At 32.0% G+C, this 17319-nt stretch overlaps 2 protein-coding genes and 1 non-coding gene across 4 annotated transcripts in view; all 3 read left to right on the top strand.

The window, feature by feature from the left end:
* LOC119829705 (syndecan) overlaps positions 1–3250 on the top strand; it is a 235024-nt gene extending 231774 nt beyond the window's left edge. For both annotated transcript variants that reach the window (XM_038352344.1, XM_038352345.1), the window contains 2 exons: positions 291–417; positions 1540–3250. In XM_038352344.1, coding sequence (XP_038208272.1) covers positions 291–417; positions 1540–1712 — 300 coding nt within the window. In that variant the 3' untranslated portion in view covers positions 1713–3250. The remainder of the gene's footprint in view (positions 1–290; positions 418–1539) is intronic.
* Positions 3251–5625: 2375 nt separating this feature from the next.
* On the top strand, positions 5626–5705 carry Trnal-uag. Its single transcript has one exon. It is a non-coding gene; the product is annotated as a tRNA-Leu (tRNA).
* A 4953-nt stretch (positions 5706–10658) lies between these two features.
* On the top strand, positions 10659–12743 carry LOC119829493 (secreted protein C-like). The gene is made up of 2 exons (XM_038352022.1): positions 10659–10894; positions 11113–12743. Exons 1-2 carry the CDS (start codon positions 10825–10827, stop codon positions 12567–12569), a joined length of 1527 nt encoding a protein of 508 aa, XP_038207950.1. The 5' UTR covers positions 10659–10824; the 3' UTR covers positions 12570–12743.
* The last annotated feature ends 4576 nt before the right edge of the window (positions 12744–17319 follow it).

Here is a 17319-nt window from a genome sequence, read left to right on the forward strand (position 1 = left end):
GAAATGACATTTAGATAAGCAGGCTATAACCTAAGCTAAATGAATACATTTAAATAGTACATAGTGTCCAATATGTAAGAAAAACAAATTGCTACATCAAATGCAAGGTTGCCTACATGAAACATAGAATAAATTGTTGGAAGAGTATTGCCTTATAATTCTGATGAATGAAATATACTCTATATATGTATTCACACAATTACCGATAGAATAGTAAGATTAAACACATGGCCAAATAATCTGAAGAGAAGCACTGAACACATAATAACAATAGAACTAAAATGTTCCAGGATCAAAGCCAAGCAGGATCAAACTTGGAGCCGGAGACGCGGCCGGCGGACAGCGGCGTGCTCATCATGGACACCGCACACGAGGACCGCGCCACCAGCTTCTTCGCGCAACCCGGCATTCTAGCTGGTGGGTATACCGGTGCATTCTGTATATTCTGGATCAAGCCCTAGTTTGGATTTTAGAAAATCTCTGGATGTCCGAATTTATTCCTGGTTGAATTTTAAACTTCCCTGAATTCGCTGTAATCTTGTTGTATCACAAGTTGAAGATAATTTTTTTATAGTTCTAGTTTCAGTACTTTGATCTTTTGCTTTATAGCAAGCTAGCTAGTGACTAATTGATCAAGATGATTTTTGAGAGTTTGGACGAATTTTCTGTTAAATAGATTTGTACTCGTAGCTCCTCCTATTTTAGATAATTAATTTTAAACGATAATTTTATGTTTATTAATAGTTTTCTTCACGTGCGTTCATTTAAAATTAAATAAACATAGCAAGCGAGAATCACTAGATTCATAATTTGTTTTGTTTTATTTACATAAAAACTTGCGTTTCAAAGTTTTAGTAATTTCCGATTTTATAAATTCTAAGATGTTTTTATGTAGGTGTTATAATATGCATAATTTGTGCAGTTTTAAATTGTTTTATTATTTTGATTTTCCTCGTACTCAGTTACGTAAATCCTACTAATATTATAAATGCGAAAGTTTGTAAGGATGTGTGTGTGTGTTTGTTGCTCTTTCACGCAAAAACTACTGAACCGATTGCAATGAAATTTGGTAGGTAGATAGCTGGACAACTGGAATAACATATAGGCAACTTTTTATCCAAATATTCCTACGGGATACGGACTTACGCGGGTGAAACCGTGTGGCGCAGCTAGTATCCAATAATAATTAAGAATTTTATTTCCATTAATTACACTATTGTTGAATGTTACGCTGCGATGCTTATCAAATAATTTAAACCACAACAAAAAGTGCCGAGGTAATAGTCCCTAATTATAATACAAAAAATATTATTTTCTACAAAAATAGCACCGACGTCCTTGACCACTCCAAATTCTAAAATGGGACCCAATGACAACAATTTCTTATTAAACACAAAAAGTATGCCAACCATGAATTCATCGGTTAACAAATCAAAAATACAATCGAATCGTGAACCTTCTTCGTTTATGCGAACGTCGGTTAAAAATATGATTTTACCAATAACTTAAATTTCTTTAATGTCTTCTTATAATTTCCAGCCGTCATCGGTGGAGCAGTAGTGGGCCTTCTATGCGCGATTCTAGTTGTAATGTTTATAGTATATCGCATGAGAAAGAAGGACGAGGGCTCGTACGCGCTGGACGAGCCCAAGAGGAGCCCCGCCGCGGCCTCCTACGGCAAGGGTCACAACAACCGGGAGTTTTATGCGTGAGACGACACAGAACATCAAATGCCACCAGTTTTTTAAATGACAGATAAAACAAGATGGCCGCCGCCCGCGCGCCATTTTGACATTTCAAATTTTAGCATCGTCTGATACGTTCCGTTACACGTGCACCGATTTACCCTGTGGCTGATATGTTCTGTAGTCGGTTTTCAAACGAGCAATGTAAAATTTTCAACATGTTATCTGTACTGATTGTACATATTTGTACAAACCATGTGCATTCAAATGTTGTTCATTAAACGAAATATGTATGCAATTGCATAAATTTAAATATCATAAAAGACCAAACTTTTAATATCGTGATGTCTGTCTCGGTATAGATTGTCTTCATTCGAGACCAATGTAAGTGTTTTTGAGTGTAACACTAAGTTTGAATCTGAATGGGAGATCTTGTAATGTTGTCTGTATAAAATGAATGTGCCATTCGCTTCTTTTAATTGTACATTTGCAGGTGTCGTAGTTTTTCTTCATAGACTAAAGTCTATGGTTACGTCCATATCTCGTTTTTCTCTATGTAATATAAATCCTAAAATAACCTGTATTTAGCTAATTTATAACAAAATATGCTTTATAGGTTATGTAATAGTAATTTCAACTATCTTATGATTATCTGTCTTATGTGTGAAAAAGTTTTACGAATAACGACTATCGCTTATGTCAAAAATTATATTGAAAAACTAAGCGGTTGTGCAAAATTCATATAAATTGCATTAGAATGAAGTTGCACAATGTGCATTGATGTTTTACAATTTTGATATAATTGCTTGTTATAATATAATATTTTGCGTATATTTGATACATATTTTCTCTATCGTTTGTATGTTCCTTTAGTGTGTAGAGAAGTAATCTTATACCTTGAATATTATATAATATAAATAATATTAGATATTTGGGGCTTATAATAATCACTTGGTCTTTAATGTTTTTGGCACTTATTATTTTTATCCGTGGCTATGACTTGGGTGTTTTTTATATTAATTTTTCTCTATTATTCATATTATAGCTTTGTAATATAATGATTAATTTATTTGCTAACAAACAGGTTGTGCGAACCAGTCTTTTTTACATTATTTTATGTGACTTGTGCCATCTTTAGTACCTTACTCGTCAATTGCTTCGTTTTGATATATTTTTTAAGTAATAATTTCAGTATGGTAACACATTTTGACAGTTTATTTATTTTTATTTAAAATAATTTTAAGCTGGGCATTATTTATCGAACTCATACTGATAAGAATAAATTATTATTACAGTTAATGTCTAATATATAAAACGAAGCACATAAAAGCATGATAACTATTCGAAGATTGTTAAGAAGTTCTAAAATAGATTTAATATAGTAATATTTAAGCTAAATTGAAATACGATCATGTTGACATTCCCTCGAACAATAGCGTGAATCACAGGCTCACTTAGTGTAAGGTAATGTAAATTATTATTGTAAATTCTTTTAATCGATAACTTCTAAATGATGTAATTTAAATAGTTGTAATATTACCACCAAATAAAGAGATGCTACACCTTTTTTTATATGTTTTTGTTTGATATTGAAGTTTTTCATACTGGTACATATTATATATTTATTCTACATTATCTTACTTTTAGTACTTTTTTTAAAGCTTCACGTGTATGTGTATTTAGTGACATTATTTTATCTATACGCGTAAATAAAATAACAATTATTAAATTATTCATTAACTGAAGAAGCATCTTAAATTGATACTAATAATTTGATAAACCATTTTTAATCAGCTCAGTTTGAACTTGCATTTACAATATATGTGAAGCTTTCATTTTTTATATTAATTTTGGATTCGTGTTATTATTTTAATAACTTGAAAGGCAGCTGTTTAGTTTTATATAATATTCGATAATTCTAATTGATTCAATACAATAAGTGTTAACTGTATTTGGAAAGTAATTAAAACATTACATAGTATGCGTATGGATGTAAAGTAAGAGATCAATATATTTCGATGTTATTCTCTCAAAATTCTCTTAAACAGTTGGCAATTGTGATTTTTGTCAAAAATAATACAAAAAAACAAATTGCTTGTTAACATACAAAGAATTGAATTAATAAAGAAATGTCTATAACAGAGTTTAAGTGTAATCTTTGAGACATCATGCCATCTCGCTCTTACCTCTACCTCGCAACTCCGTGCGAGCGGGACAGATTCAATCGCATAGTATGTATTGTTGTGTCTTGTCTATCAACGACTAACTACGGTTTAAGTTAGGTTAGGGTAGACATAAATATATCGATGTCCACCTTGTAAATACGCTCCTTTACACTTAGGTAAATATACAGGTCAATATAATGAAAATTTTGTTTCATTTACCTTCCCAATACATGATATATTGAAACAAATGAGGTAAATTATTGCTTGCCCCATATTTTTTATTTTATTTATTCATCAATAGTAAAATGAATTATACGAATATGTAATAGAAGCAACCCTCACAGTCAAAAATTACTTGATATTATCGATATTCTACGACTTTTATTCTCTTTGCATTAATATAAATTATAAAATTAGGCCTAAGTGCGCCTAATCGCCATTTTATTGAATGTAATGCGACTTGCTCTTATAGATTATCCCATGTTCATGAAATTAAGTACACAATTGATCTGCTTTCATTGATAACGGTTTTTTGAACTAGCGGTCCGCCCTGACTTTGCTCGTGGTATATATATCATAGAAAGAAAATATATTTATTATGGAAACATGTACTTAAAAGAGGAAAAATGAGATGCACTCAGAAATTACGTACTTATTAGATGAAAAAAGTTTTTGAAATTCGTCCAGTAGTTCTTGAGATTAGGGCATTCTAACAAACAAATCATTAAGCTTTATATTATTAGTTTAGATATTGTAGACAATGTGTATAGAGAAAGTTACTTAGATGTGAAATTTTTAGTTTTATAGTATACAAATGTTTTATAAATGAGAACTTTTTAAAGAATGAAAAATATAAATACTTACACGTTAGTTTTGTTGTTTAATTATTAATTATTTACATTACATTAGCTTCATTACCGAAATATACTTGCTATCAAAAATATTTTGAATACGCTTTTCACTGCTTCCCCTGTATGTTTAAATGTAACTGACACCATTAGACTCGATTTTGGCCCAAATTAAACGGACAGTCTTATTAAATCAAACTTTGCATGAACAAACTGGCCTTGGAGAAACAATTCACCGCTAGTTCGATGATCAGGATCTGTATTTGTACTACTGTTTCTTTGTTCAATAAAATAAATCAAAACTAAATGAACAAGGATCAGTGATAATACCTTTTTTTTATAGTGGGGAAATCTTACATAGATACCCACGGCCCCCGGGGAAGAGGTCGTTACGTCCGAATCAGTGATAATACCTACAATAATATCATGAGATTATATTATTATCCTCATTAGGATTATTTCCTTACGTATACTCTGTAAGTATAGTATAGTATTATGTTATCTGTAGTGTAAGGGAGACAATTTAGTTGATTCTATTTTTTTTACACCATCCAAAAATAGTATGTTAAGGTTATATATTAGCATTATAAATGGCACCGAAATTCGTATAGTTACATAATGTAAAAGATAAAATTAAAAAAACAGAAGCTAAAAATTTGCTATAGAACCTTTTTCTGCATACGAGTATACCCGTTTTTTGACTTTATAACCTCCTGGTAATTAATTTTTTTCTTTCATATTCGTTATATGTATGCTTTTTCTATTGGAAAATTCATGTATAAATTTATTATGTTCAAAACTTTTTAGTTGTAGAAATATTTTTGTCTCAAATGACCATTTTTGAAAAAGAGCCGTTTTTTGTTCACAATGATTTTCTAGGCTGTATGCTCTATGAAATATATTGCTATTTCACAATGTCGCCTTATAGGCAGCGTGGCCGAGTGGTCTAAGGCGCTGGTTTTAGGCACCAGTCCGAAAGGGCGTGGGTTCGAATCCCACCGCTGTCAAATATGTTTTTGTTTTCATTGTCTATACATCAGTTATATATTTAATGTTATTTTAAGATTCCGTATTAATTTTTTTATATTTTAAAATTATGTTTTTTTTATATTTTCTACGCATATAGAATGAAAGGACATATTAAAATATTGGTCATCATTTTCCACTGACATGACTAAAAAATAAGTTTTTTTTTATTGCATTAGCATATAACAATTATGTAGGGGGCAATACAACTTTTAACCAGCATTAATTTTGTATACAAAGTTGAAATATGGGATCCAATAATTATGACTTGTAACAAACTTAGCGGCTTAAAATTATCAATAAAAGAATTTTTATAAACATTAATATTTTATTCCATTACCCCTAATAAATCTTCTAGGTCACTTTCAAATAGTAAAAAGTTGAAGCAAAACTGTTCATGTGCGAACTGTGTTCCGTAGATATATTTATTTATAAATATTATTACCAGTAGTGTTGAAAATCTAACAAAAAAGAAATAAACAAACAATGAAATCTATTCTTTGCTAATTTTAGTTTAGACTATCTTTAGACCTGGACTTAACTCGCAGTATCATTATAAGGATGATTTCATCCAGAACTCATCAACCATTGTTTGTGAAAGTGTAAGAAAAATTGAAAGTTATGAATTTCACCCTAAATACCTATTTATATCTTACGCTACACTTGTGCCAAAAAATAACGCACACCTGGGGGTTACCCGAAACCAAAGCAGTAGGTACTAATTCCAATATGAGAAAGTGATGACGCTAGATAACCTATATAGCTGACTCTTTTCCACACTAGTGCTGCATTAGCGTAAACCTCCTAGCCCTAGAAAGAGTTGGTTATTAACAAATTAACCCTGCGGAACACTAAAATTCGCTAGCTGTATCCAGTTTGGAATCTATTACAGTCATCAATCAGGTTGTGCCGAAACCAGCACGTAATTAATCGTTGTCAATTCGATGAGAAATTCGCATGCGATTTGCATAATCACTCTACAGAGCACTTAAGGAAACGTATGGTAAAATAAATCGCTCAATATATTGAATTTTTATTTACCTACGGGGTCCTTAGTCCCATTATAATCTTTAATTAAACTTGAATTTATTAGTAGTGGGATTTTGACGTCTTGGACTTTTTTGTGACTTTTTTGTATGAACAGACTGCATTGAATTTAGAGAAAACGAGTACGATAATTATTTGTAAAAATATTAAACAATATATCATATTGATAATTTTTTTTTTTTTGCTACGGTTAGGCAAGAAACGCGGGTTCGAATCCCGCCCCGTGATCGAATTTTTTCTATTCTTTCAAAAAATGTATCATTTATAAAAGCATTTCAATGCTATAAAAACTAAAAATTAAATATATCATATTTACAAAATTCGGAAGAAGGAAGCAAAAAGTATTTTAGCTATTTGCTAATTTGCTAAAATACTTTTTCTTTTTTATTTTACTTTTCAACTCATCTCACAAATTACTTTTCGAAGAGATAGTCAGGATGCGTTCTCAAATTCGACAAACACAACCTTTCCATAGATTTTTATTATGAAATGAAAATATATAACTATAAACGAAATAAATAATTGCCACAAATACATTTCTTCTATATGTCCTAACAGTAAAAATTGTTTTTAAATATTTATATTTGATGTCGTAAAACAATAATTAAACCACTTCGCTAAATTTTTTACGTACTTAATAGAGCTTCATTCTGGACGTTTTTTCTGCTACTTTTAATATTTCTATACTATTTTAAAAAGTAAATAAATTATACAGATAATCTCAATAAAAATTAAATATAAATCGACTAAATATTTAGCCTACAAACTTGGACTACTTTTCAATACTACAAATATCATACTAATAGAGCTAATAGAAACGTTAGAAGTTAATTAATTTTTTGCACCTGGGCAAAATTTGGCAGACTTCTATTACCTTATGTATGACGTCATCGTCTGATTTTTCTTTCTTAGTTAATTAAGAAATAAAATTAATTAGCGTAAAAAATCATCGGATCAGCTGATTGAATGGGCCTAAACATGCTCAAATTATATATAAAATAACAATTTGGTAGTAGCTTTATTTTTTACTTATAAATTTTGACGCACGAATTGATCATATTGATCATACTATATACGTAGGTACATACATACAAACATCATTCAGATATCGGTTGTAGTTTTTGCATTTTATTTTTTATATAAAAAAAGATTTAAATTAGAACTAGTAAATCAAGTGCTAATAATAAAAAAATTAATAACTCTATAATGCAGTTCCAATAATACTTAGTATAATTTATTAAAATATCGGTCTGAAATAGTACGTATATTATTCTTACCACGCGAGTGAAGCCGCAGGCTCGAAATTGTATTAAATACTCAAGTGTAACTCGATATAATAAATTATTTATATAATGGTTATTTTCGGCACCTAACTGTATTTTCATTGATTAATACAATATTAATAAATTGATCAGGCTGAATGTATCATGTCTTCATAATAACTTAAAAAATAAACCATCAAAACATGCCGGCAATTTTTATTATTATTTGTATCTATATAAATATATAAACACACTATAATGTAGAAAATCACTGTCACGCATTTCTAATTAACAGTAAATTGTTACATGTTACAGTTATATTAGCCTTTCATTCCATATAAACATTTATATTTGAAACTTTTAAACTATGTTCTTCATACAACTTCTCAAACAAAACCTTCGATGGACAAATAAGAAGTTTTCTATCGAGTGACTATCTAATGAATTATACCACAACATAGAAGCTTAATGAGACTGCAAATTTGAACAAATTTATTATATTTGCAATTTCTGAGATGTCAGTTAAAATCAAAATATGTGATTTTATCATTTTAATTTTTTTATTGCGCGTGCGGGGCACTGATGCGCAACGGGCAGCTGAGCTGGTGCTTCGCCTAATGGTAAGCGATCACCACTGCCTATGAACATTCACATAGTATATAAAGATTGAATGAATGAATAAAACATTCGTAGTACATGATGTATATAAAATATAAGGTCAACAAACTTGATCGACGTAATTTCCCCTTTAAAGAAAAAACATTAAATAGGTCTGACATGTTACATGACTATATAAATCTAAATGCAATTAAGATCAAATATGGTTTTATATTTATTAAAACATTTAGAACACCTACTCTGTGTCGATATTATGACAGCAATGTCAATGTCACATCTGTCATGTAAGGACAGACTTGAAAGAAAACGTCATCTATATAAAGGATAAAAAAATACAAATATACTTTTATAACTGACAGTGAAAGTAAAGTAATTGACATTGTTGAGAATTGTTTGCTGTGGTTAGAAACACTATATTTGCCTAAGGATGAATATGTGATTAGATAGCATACAGGATAAACTAGATATCTATAGATACATTATACCTATTTATAGATAAGTTTTTTTTAGATTTCATTCAATAAAAAGGAAAAGCCTTATTGATTAACAATTAACACGATTTAATAAAAAAGACGACTCCATTTTTGTTTCTGTGCCAAAGTTGAAGACAAAGTGTACAGTTTTTTTTTAATTATCAAGCCCAGTTCATTTGATATCTACCCATATGTATCTATAAGAAGCTAGTTTTCAAATAAAAAAAGGCTTATCAAAATCGGTCCATACGTGCTAATTTGTCACACAAACTTTAAAACCCTCTTAGAAAGTACAATACAAGTATAAATATTGTCCTAAATTTTCGTAAAAGCTGTGCACATTCAGTGAAACTAAATTGATTGGTTCTACACTGAAAATGTTTTTATTCATGTTGTAAGGAGTATAGCAAACAGCAATTAATATCCAAATAACATATTGCTATTTTATACATAAGAAAACAATAACAAAATTAAGAAACTAAAATATTGTTTTTTTCTTTTAGTGTTTTTAAATTTCATGCTTACTATTTCAATAAATAGCAGAGAGTTAACTGTTACACATATTTTAGCTTTTTAAGAGATATTTCGTCCATCCAAATCAAACCCACAAATAATATGTTCAACTATGAAATATTATTCTTTTATAGGCTTCTGAACCCTAGATAATACTTCGCGGCTTACTTTCAACCCGAAACTAACTAAATAGACGTTAGTATTTTTACACAAATCATTATTCATTTTAACATTTACATGCGATATATTATAACACTTTAAATTAGAATCAAACTTAATAAACATCGATGAAAATATATATACGTAACATGTAGAATATATGTGATGAATAAATAGAACAAGATTATTATATTGTGTTTAATCAATAATAAAAATCATAGCGTCAAATATTTGTTTAATGAGAACTTATAAAACACAAAAAAATAAACACACAAATAATATAAAATGTTATTACAACATCTTTTCATTTTCTCATTTTAATAAAGACATCATCAATAAATATAGTTAAAAAAAATAGAAACATGCCTTAATGATTGAATCAACTGAATTGTCCCATTTCTTCTTATAAATAGTCTTGTACTCTCGTATACTCGTACGTAATAACGTTATATATTTAATTTCTTCCTTCTGTCTCCTTATTAGTATAGTAAGATAAACTCATAAACTTATTATTTATAACCCTCCTTGATAAAATATGAAACAAATCAGAGTATTAGAATCAAGTCTAAAGGAGTCGGTTACATTAAAAACCTACAAGTGAAGTTCATAAAAGCGTGTTTCATCTGTTAACGCATATTTAATAATATTTACACTACCTAATATAACACTGGCTAATATTCTTAATTATATTATCAACAGCATTAGACGAAGTCATAGCTATAAAACCTATGCAATCGCAATAATTCAAGGGTATTAAAATGATGAGGTCGTTGCACCTTGAACCCGTCTTGCAACTAAACGTCAACTTGTCATAATCGTTTCGCTAAATCTCGAATCTCGATTAAACAGGCACATTAATCTACCGTAACGTATCACCTGAATTTACGATCTAAATTTTCTATGTGAAGTTCGGCGATTAGGCGAAAAAGCGCGGGAGTGGTGGATGCTTTCTTTGTATATAAGCGCGGAGAAATGCTCTCACTTCATCCACTCGACATCTGCTGTCGTATGATATAATCAGTTGCAATATGGCAGCCAAATTGATCGTTGCTTTGGCGTGTGTCGCCTTGTGCCACAGCAGCCCTGCCCTTTTAAACGGTAAGCAAGTCAACAATTATTTTTATTTTTTTAATTAATTAAAAAATTACAAAAATGTGATTAACAAAGCTAACATAGAATTAACTATTAAATTGGTGAAAAATTTAAATTTGATGCGAAATCTCAAAAATCCCTAAGCTCAAGGAACATTGCAATACTTTTCTGGTTAATTTAAACATATTCAAATATCAAATATAATGTAAATTTTTTGATTTCAGGTTTCGTATACCGTGATGGACGCGGCTTCTCAATTGGCCGGGCTTATTCCAATGGTGGTCAGGCCGTCGGCTCAGCAACGATCAACGGCGGTGTCCACCAGGCGTACAGCAGTGCCACTGCTGACGACCACCAGTACATCAGGAACCTAGGCTATGGAGAAGTCATCCCAGCTCAGATCCTTCCAGGACAGGCCGTAGCCAACGCCGAAGTGTACGACGGTCCTAACGCACCTCAAGTCGAAATGGCCAAGGCTATCGCGGAAGCCCAAAACAATCCAACATACTACTACGAAATCCCAGAACCGGCAACTATTGTATCATATGAACAGAACTTTGAAGCGCCCGCCCAGATCAGATACGAGTACCCCGCTGGACTAACAAAGGCAGAGTCCTCGGCTATTCTCAACGGCGCCTCTGAATCCGCGATCACTTCAGCAAACACCCAAGGCTCTGGCTCAGCACAGTCCTCAGCTCAAACTCGCGGTGTCGGCAACTACGGTATCACCTCTTCCAACGCCAACACATTCGGCCAAGGTTCCGCATCCGCGAATGCTGAGAAAAACGCTTTTGGTTCTTCCATCACCTCAGCTAAGACCCAAGGCTTCGGCGCTGCCAACTCCCGATCTGAAGGCGGTCTCGGTCTAACCAGCGCTCAGACAAAGACCAACGGAGGTTTTGGGTCTGCATCTTCAACCGTCAACAACGCCTATGACACCGCTGTCGCTTCCGCCAACACTAACGGCTATGGATCAGCCTCATCCAACGCTGATATCAATAACGCCGTAGCAACCGCCAAAACTACAGCCCAGAAAGGTATTTCTTGGCGCTTCGGAACCCTCTACGGTACACCCTCTGGAATTCGTCAGGCCCAAGCTAACAGCCAAATCCACGGTGGAGTCGCCAAGTCAACCGCCCAGTCCAACTTAGCCGGTCATGGATCCGCCATGTCTTCAGCTAACACCAACGGCTACGGATCCGCCGACGCGAACGCCAACATCAATGGTGCTGGTTATGTCAACTCTGTCGCGAACAGCTACAACCAAGAATCGGGTTTGGCTAAATCTGGAGCTGTCACCCAGGGTCACGGATCTGCTAACTCTGAAGCTAACACAGGCCTCGGGTCCGCCAAGTCTTCCGCCAACACCCTCGGCTTGGGTTATGGTAACGCTAACGCCAACGCTGACATCAGCGCTGCAGGTTTAAAATCGACCGCCAACACCAATGGGTACGGTTCAGCTTCGTCCTCTGCCAACAACGGAGCGTCCTTCGGCACCTGGAGGAACACTTACGTCCCATACACTGGTTCCCGTACTGTAGCTAATGCGCAGACGTCCGGCCAGGGCTCTGCTACGTCATCAGCTAACACACAAGGCATGTACGCTGGATACAGGGTCGTTAACTCTTCAGCAAACACTAATGGCTTCGGCACCGCTCAAGCGAATGCTCAAAGCCTGTAAGCTGTTCGCTAGAAACGCAATGACATCAAGACGACTTAAGATCAAATATTGTTCCACTTGTCTTGATGTATTTGCAAGTATTGAATAAGCGAAACTTATTTATTTTCTTATTTATTGTTTAATTAAGTAAATTATTACTTTTTTAATTGAGTAATAAAGTAAATTCTGATATAACGTATCCTTTTATTTATCTCCCTGATACAATAACAAGTGTATTTTTATCATGAACTTAGCAAACTTCCGACTTAAAACAAACTACTTGTGAAACAAGAAACTAGTTCTATAAAACAATTTATCACGCGTATACACCATTTTAATCCCTACTAATATTATAAATGCGAAAGTAACTCTGTCTGTCTGTCTGTCTGTTACGCTTTCACGCCTAAACCACTGATTCGATTTTGATAAAATTTGGTATGAAGATAGAACTGAACTTGGGAAAGGACATAGGATACTTTTTATCGCGAAAAAAGGGTAGAAAGGGTTGAAAGAGGGGATGAAAGTTTGTATGAAAGTTCGTTATTGTCAAACCGATTTTGTATGACTTGGTATGAAGATGGAGCTAAACGTGGGAAATAACAAACCATACTTTTTAATGCGAAGAAAATACTCCTTACCATGTCGCGCGATATAAGCGAATTCTACGCGGGCGAAGCCGCGGGCGAAAAGCTAGTATTATATAAATAAAACATAATATATTTTTATAATGATTAAAATTATCTATTTTAATTATGAACTTTATAGTTGATACTACCGGATACTAACGGTACTTTTGAAAATAAGCCTCAATCGTAAATAATAAATACTCCATACTTATAAAATATGGTTGAAGAGTTTTGTTTGTTTGAACGCGCTAATCCCAGAAACTACTGAACGGATATCCAAGACTTTTTAAACGTTGGATAATATATTATTTATTTATTTATTTATGTAGTATAGAAACAAACAGTCATTATTTACAAAGAGTAATACATAATATAAAACACAAATAGACCTTGAGTTTCATATTTTAACTAAATGTAGTTATTATAATATAACAATTTGTATGATGTGTGCAAACATACAAGAATTATTCAATTATACCATTTATACAATTATACAATATGTACATGATCCCTTAGTGCTATAGCTACATATATATCGCGGGCGAAGTCGGGCCGAAACGCTAGTAAAATTGAAATCACTTCAAAGAATATTCTAAATTTAATTAAGATCACATTTTATTTGGCCACGTTGTTTTTTTTTTAGGTTTTTATATATATTTTAACTTCTTATTTTATAAGTAAATGCTTATTCCATAAAACTTTTTAGAATTCTTGAACACGGAAAAAAATAAAAAATTCAAAAATATTTTGAATCATCTAAACCAATTTTAATCCATGAGCAAACTAAATCACTATTAAAATAATCAATTAGCTTTTACCTTTAACCGCCGACGCAATAATGACACCTAAGTTTGACGTGCTTGTGTGTCTCTGTGGCATCACTACGATACGCATCGCACCCGAACGGATGAACCGATTTATTACTTCTTATATGAAATGTTAATTACACAATAAGACCACTGTCTTAGCTGTTTAATGAAAATCGAACGAACATGACACAAAATGGCGCAATATAACTATCAAATGAAAAGGATTCATAATTAGAACACTATGACAAATTTCAATGCCAAGATGGCCGCCAAAAATGGAATCGGGTTTCTTAAATTTTTATATAATTAAATCTTGTTTTTTAAAAAATCGGGGGTTTAGAAAATTAAATCGGGGGTTTCTTAAATTTTTATATAATTAAATCTTGTTTTCTTGTGATCTCACTAAATATTTGGAAATCATTGATACAAAAAAAAACAACTTTTATATTGCGTTTGTGAGAAATTCAAATAGAAACATAAAATTCATTCGGTAGGTTTTATGACTAATTTATTTATGAACCATAAAACGTTTAACGCAAACTTCGTGGCCGTTTAATGATAAGTTTTTGCTATCATTTATCAAACATCCATTCGATATATAACATCGATAATGGAAGTATGAATGATGATATATTGTTCGCAAAAAAAGTCGGTTACGGTGTCGATATAAGCGAATGGGAGGTTAAAATTCTTTTGACGGCTTTTGTTTATGAGTAAATGCTTATATGATGATATTGATGAAAGATAAGGTCATAATATATCGACAAGCTTTAGTTACAGATATCTAAAGTAATACTACGATAAACGAAACAGCGGGGCTTTGCATAAACCTCAGCGTATTTAAACAGTATTATATCATCCTAGGTATAGAGGTCAACTGTGTTTGGGGTAAATAAAAAAAAATTATAAAAGTTTGTATATATAAAAATATTACTTCCGGATCTTGAAACAGTTTAAATCACATAGATATTTGTGTGTTTCTATAGATTAAAAGTGATTATTATTATTCACTTAGGAAAACAATTCAAATAGTAACGGTTCTCTCAAATTTAACCTTAAAAAAAACCAAACTTAAAAAAACTTAAACTGAAAAGCCCACGCTTGGAATTTTGGGAGACGTGTTTAATTATTAAATAACATATATTAAAATAAATATATAAGAGAACTCCAATAATTATGTCAGGTGTTGTTTGAAAAAAAAAAATCTCCTCTCTCCTTTTGTGAGATTTGATTTCATCCCCTGCAAATCTCACGTGAGACTTCTTTATCTTGAACTAGGCTCTGTACATACTATATCAATATCCGTACGAAAAATCTAAATCAGATAAACTGTAATACTTTCACAGCGAATATTGACCTGATAACTGTATACGGACCTTATCTCGGAGGTTAATGCTAGATCCATTATTTCAAGCCATCGGTAAAAACTGACCGATATTCAGACGTAACAATTAAAATATACCGCAATCGGTCACAGTTCAGATAATATCGATGAGATAAGATCATTTTGGCAAATGTTTAAGTGGCTATTTCGCTTCCTTTTTATGATTATATTTTTTATGAGTATTCCGTGGTACAATCGGATCGCCCTTCAAACTCCAAATTAAATATTTATTTATTCAATTAGTCTTCTTATAGAAGTCTTTTTGAATCAACATAACACAGTGTTATTATTTACCACGGGTTCGGAAAGCTTCTACAGTGAAGAGACGGCAAGAAACTCTGTTGTTGTTCTTTTCTAATCATGATGAACAAGTAATAATACAAACATGTTTTATATATTAAGTTTTTTTTTTGTGTTTAACTTGCTGCTGATTCACTATTTCTTCTGTAACACCATTTTGTAGATTATGATCGTACTAGCTGCGCCTTGCGATTTGACCCGCAGACGAATCCACAGCCAATAGCAAGTATTTATATAGCTCATGTCCTATTCTGATGTATAACCTATATTTTAAAGTTTCATTAAGATCCATTCAATAGTTTTTAAGTGAAAGAGTTTCAAACATCCATCCATTTATATTTAAAAACTTTCGCGTTTATAACATACCAGGTGCGCCGCGCGGTTTCACCCGCGTAAGTCCATATCCCGTCGGAATATCGGGATAAAAAGTTGCCTATATGTTATTCCAGTTGTCCAGCTGTCTACGTACCAATTTCATTGCAATTGGTTCAGCAGTTTTTTTGAAAGAGTAACAAACACACACACATCCTTACAAACTTTCGCATTTATAATATTAGTAGGAAGTAGGATGAATTTGGCTCAATATAATTTTGGTAACATCGAAATAAATATATTCCCTTTTTAAATTATCAATCACATAAACACCAATGTCATTGACCCCTTATTAACAGAGAACAATATTATATCGGCAATATAAGGTCTGATATCTAGTGACATCCGCCACTCCTACGCACAATAAAATTAATTAAACCAAAACAAAATAAATGCCTGCCAAAACTTCACATAATACCATATGTTCCAAATATACAGCCGTCAAAAAGAAGAAATATTCATGGATAATCAAATTTAAATAATGATCTAGTATTTAAGATTCAAATTGATTTTTTAAATGTGTATCGCCCACGTGAAGCGGAAAAATACTTTTTTCTATCTGGCGCAAATAAATTAAATATTATAACAGATGGCTTTCCTTTTCTTGTATAATGAATGAGCATAGCAACAAAGATAAAGAATATGCTTAATTTATACATTTCTTTTTTTATTTTGTTATCTGTACTTCACTATGATTCGCTCTGTATTCACTACTCCTAACTTCAACTTTTACCAAAGCACCTTTAAAATTTTAACATTTCACAACATGTTAAGATATGTTTTAATAAGTACAATACTAACTTATTAATAAGTACAATAATATGTAGCTATATGAAAAATGTAATTTGCTATATCAACCAACTTCAAAAAAGGCGTTCTCAATTCGGCTGTATTTTATTTTCTTGAATTTCTTAACTCAGAACTTGCGTCTGGATGAACCGATTTTGATGATTCTTTTTTTATTTAAAAGCTAATGCCTTCTTCGTGGTTCCATTAAAATTTAGTTTAGTTCTGACAATTTGAAGACGGTTTTTATTTAGTATTTGTTAAAATAGTACTAAATAAGTATCCTCGCATTATCTTAAGCTTATACGATTATAATATAAGGATTCACTCACGCAATCTTAAGGGTGTTTCAATCGTGGATGGTTAGAGATACCAGCTCCCTCACTATGTATTTTCTAAACGTATTGGAAAAGTGACGATGATGATTTTGGAATATTTGTGTGATAATCTAGTGTTCAACCCGCGACTCTTCGAATAATTTTGAATGCCCAAGA

The sequence above is a fragment of the Zerene cesonia genome, chromosome 10, assembly GCF_012273895.1.
Source record: "Zerene cesonia ecotype Mississippi chromosome 10, Zerene_cesonia_1.1, whole genome shotgun sequence".
NCBI classification, from domain to species: Eukaryota; Metazoa; Arthropoda; class Insecta; order Lepidoptera; family Pieridae; genus Zerene; species Zerene cesonia.

Bases quoted from the DNA above. Each gene is read 5' to 3' on its own strand.
- LOC119829493 (XM_038352022.1), top strand. From the start codon at position 10,825: ATGGCAGCCAAATTGATCGTTGCTTTGGCGTGTGTCGCCTTGTGCCAC. The intron at 10,895-11,112 runs GTAAGCAAGTCA...TTTTGATTTCAG, and splicing joins CAGCCCTGCCCTTTTAAACG to GTTTCGTATACCGTGATGGA.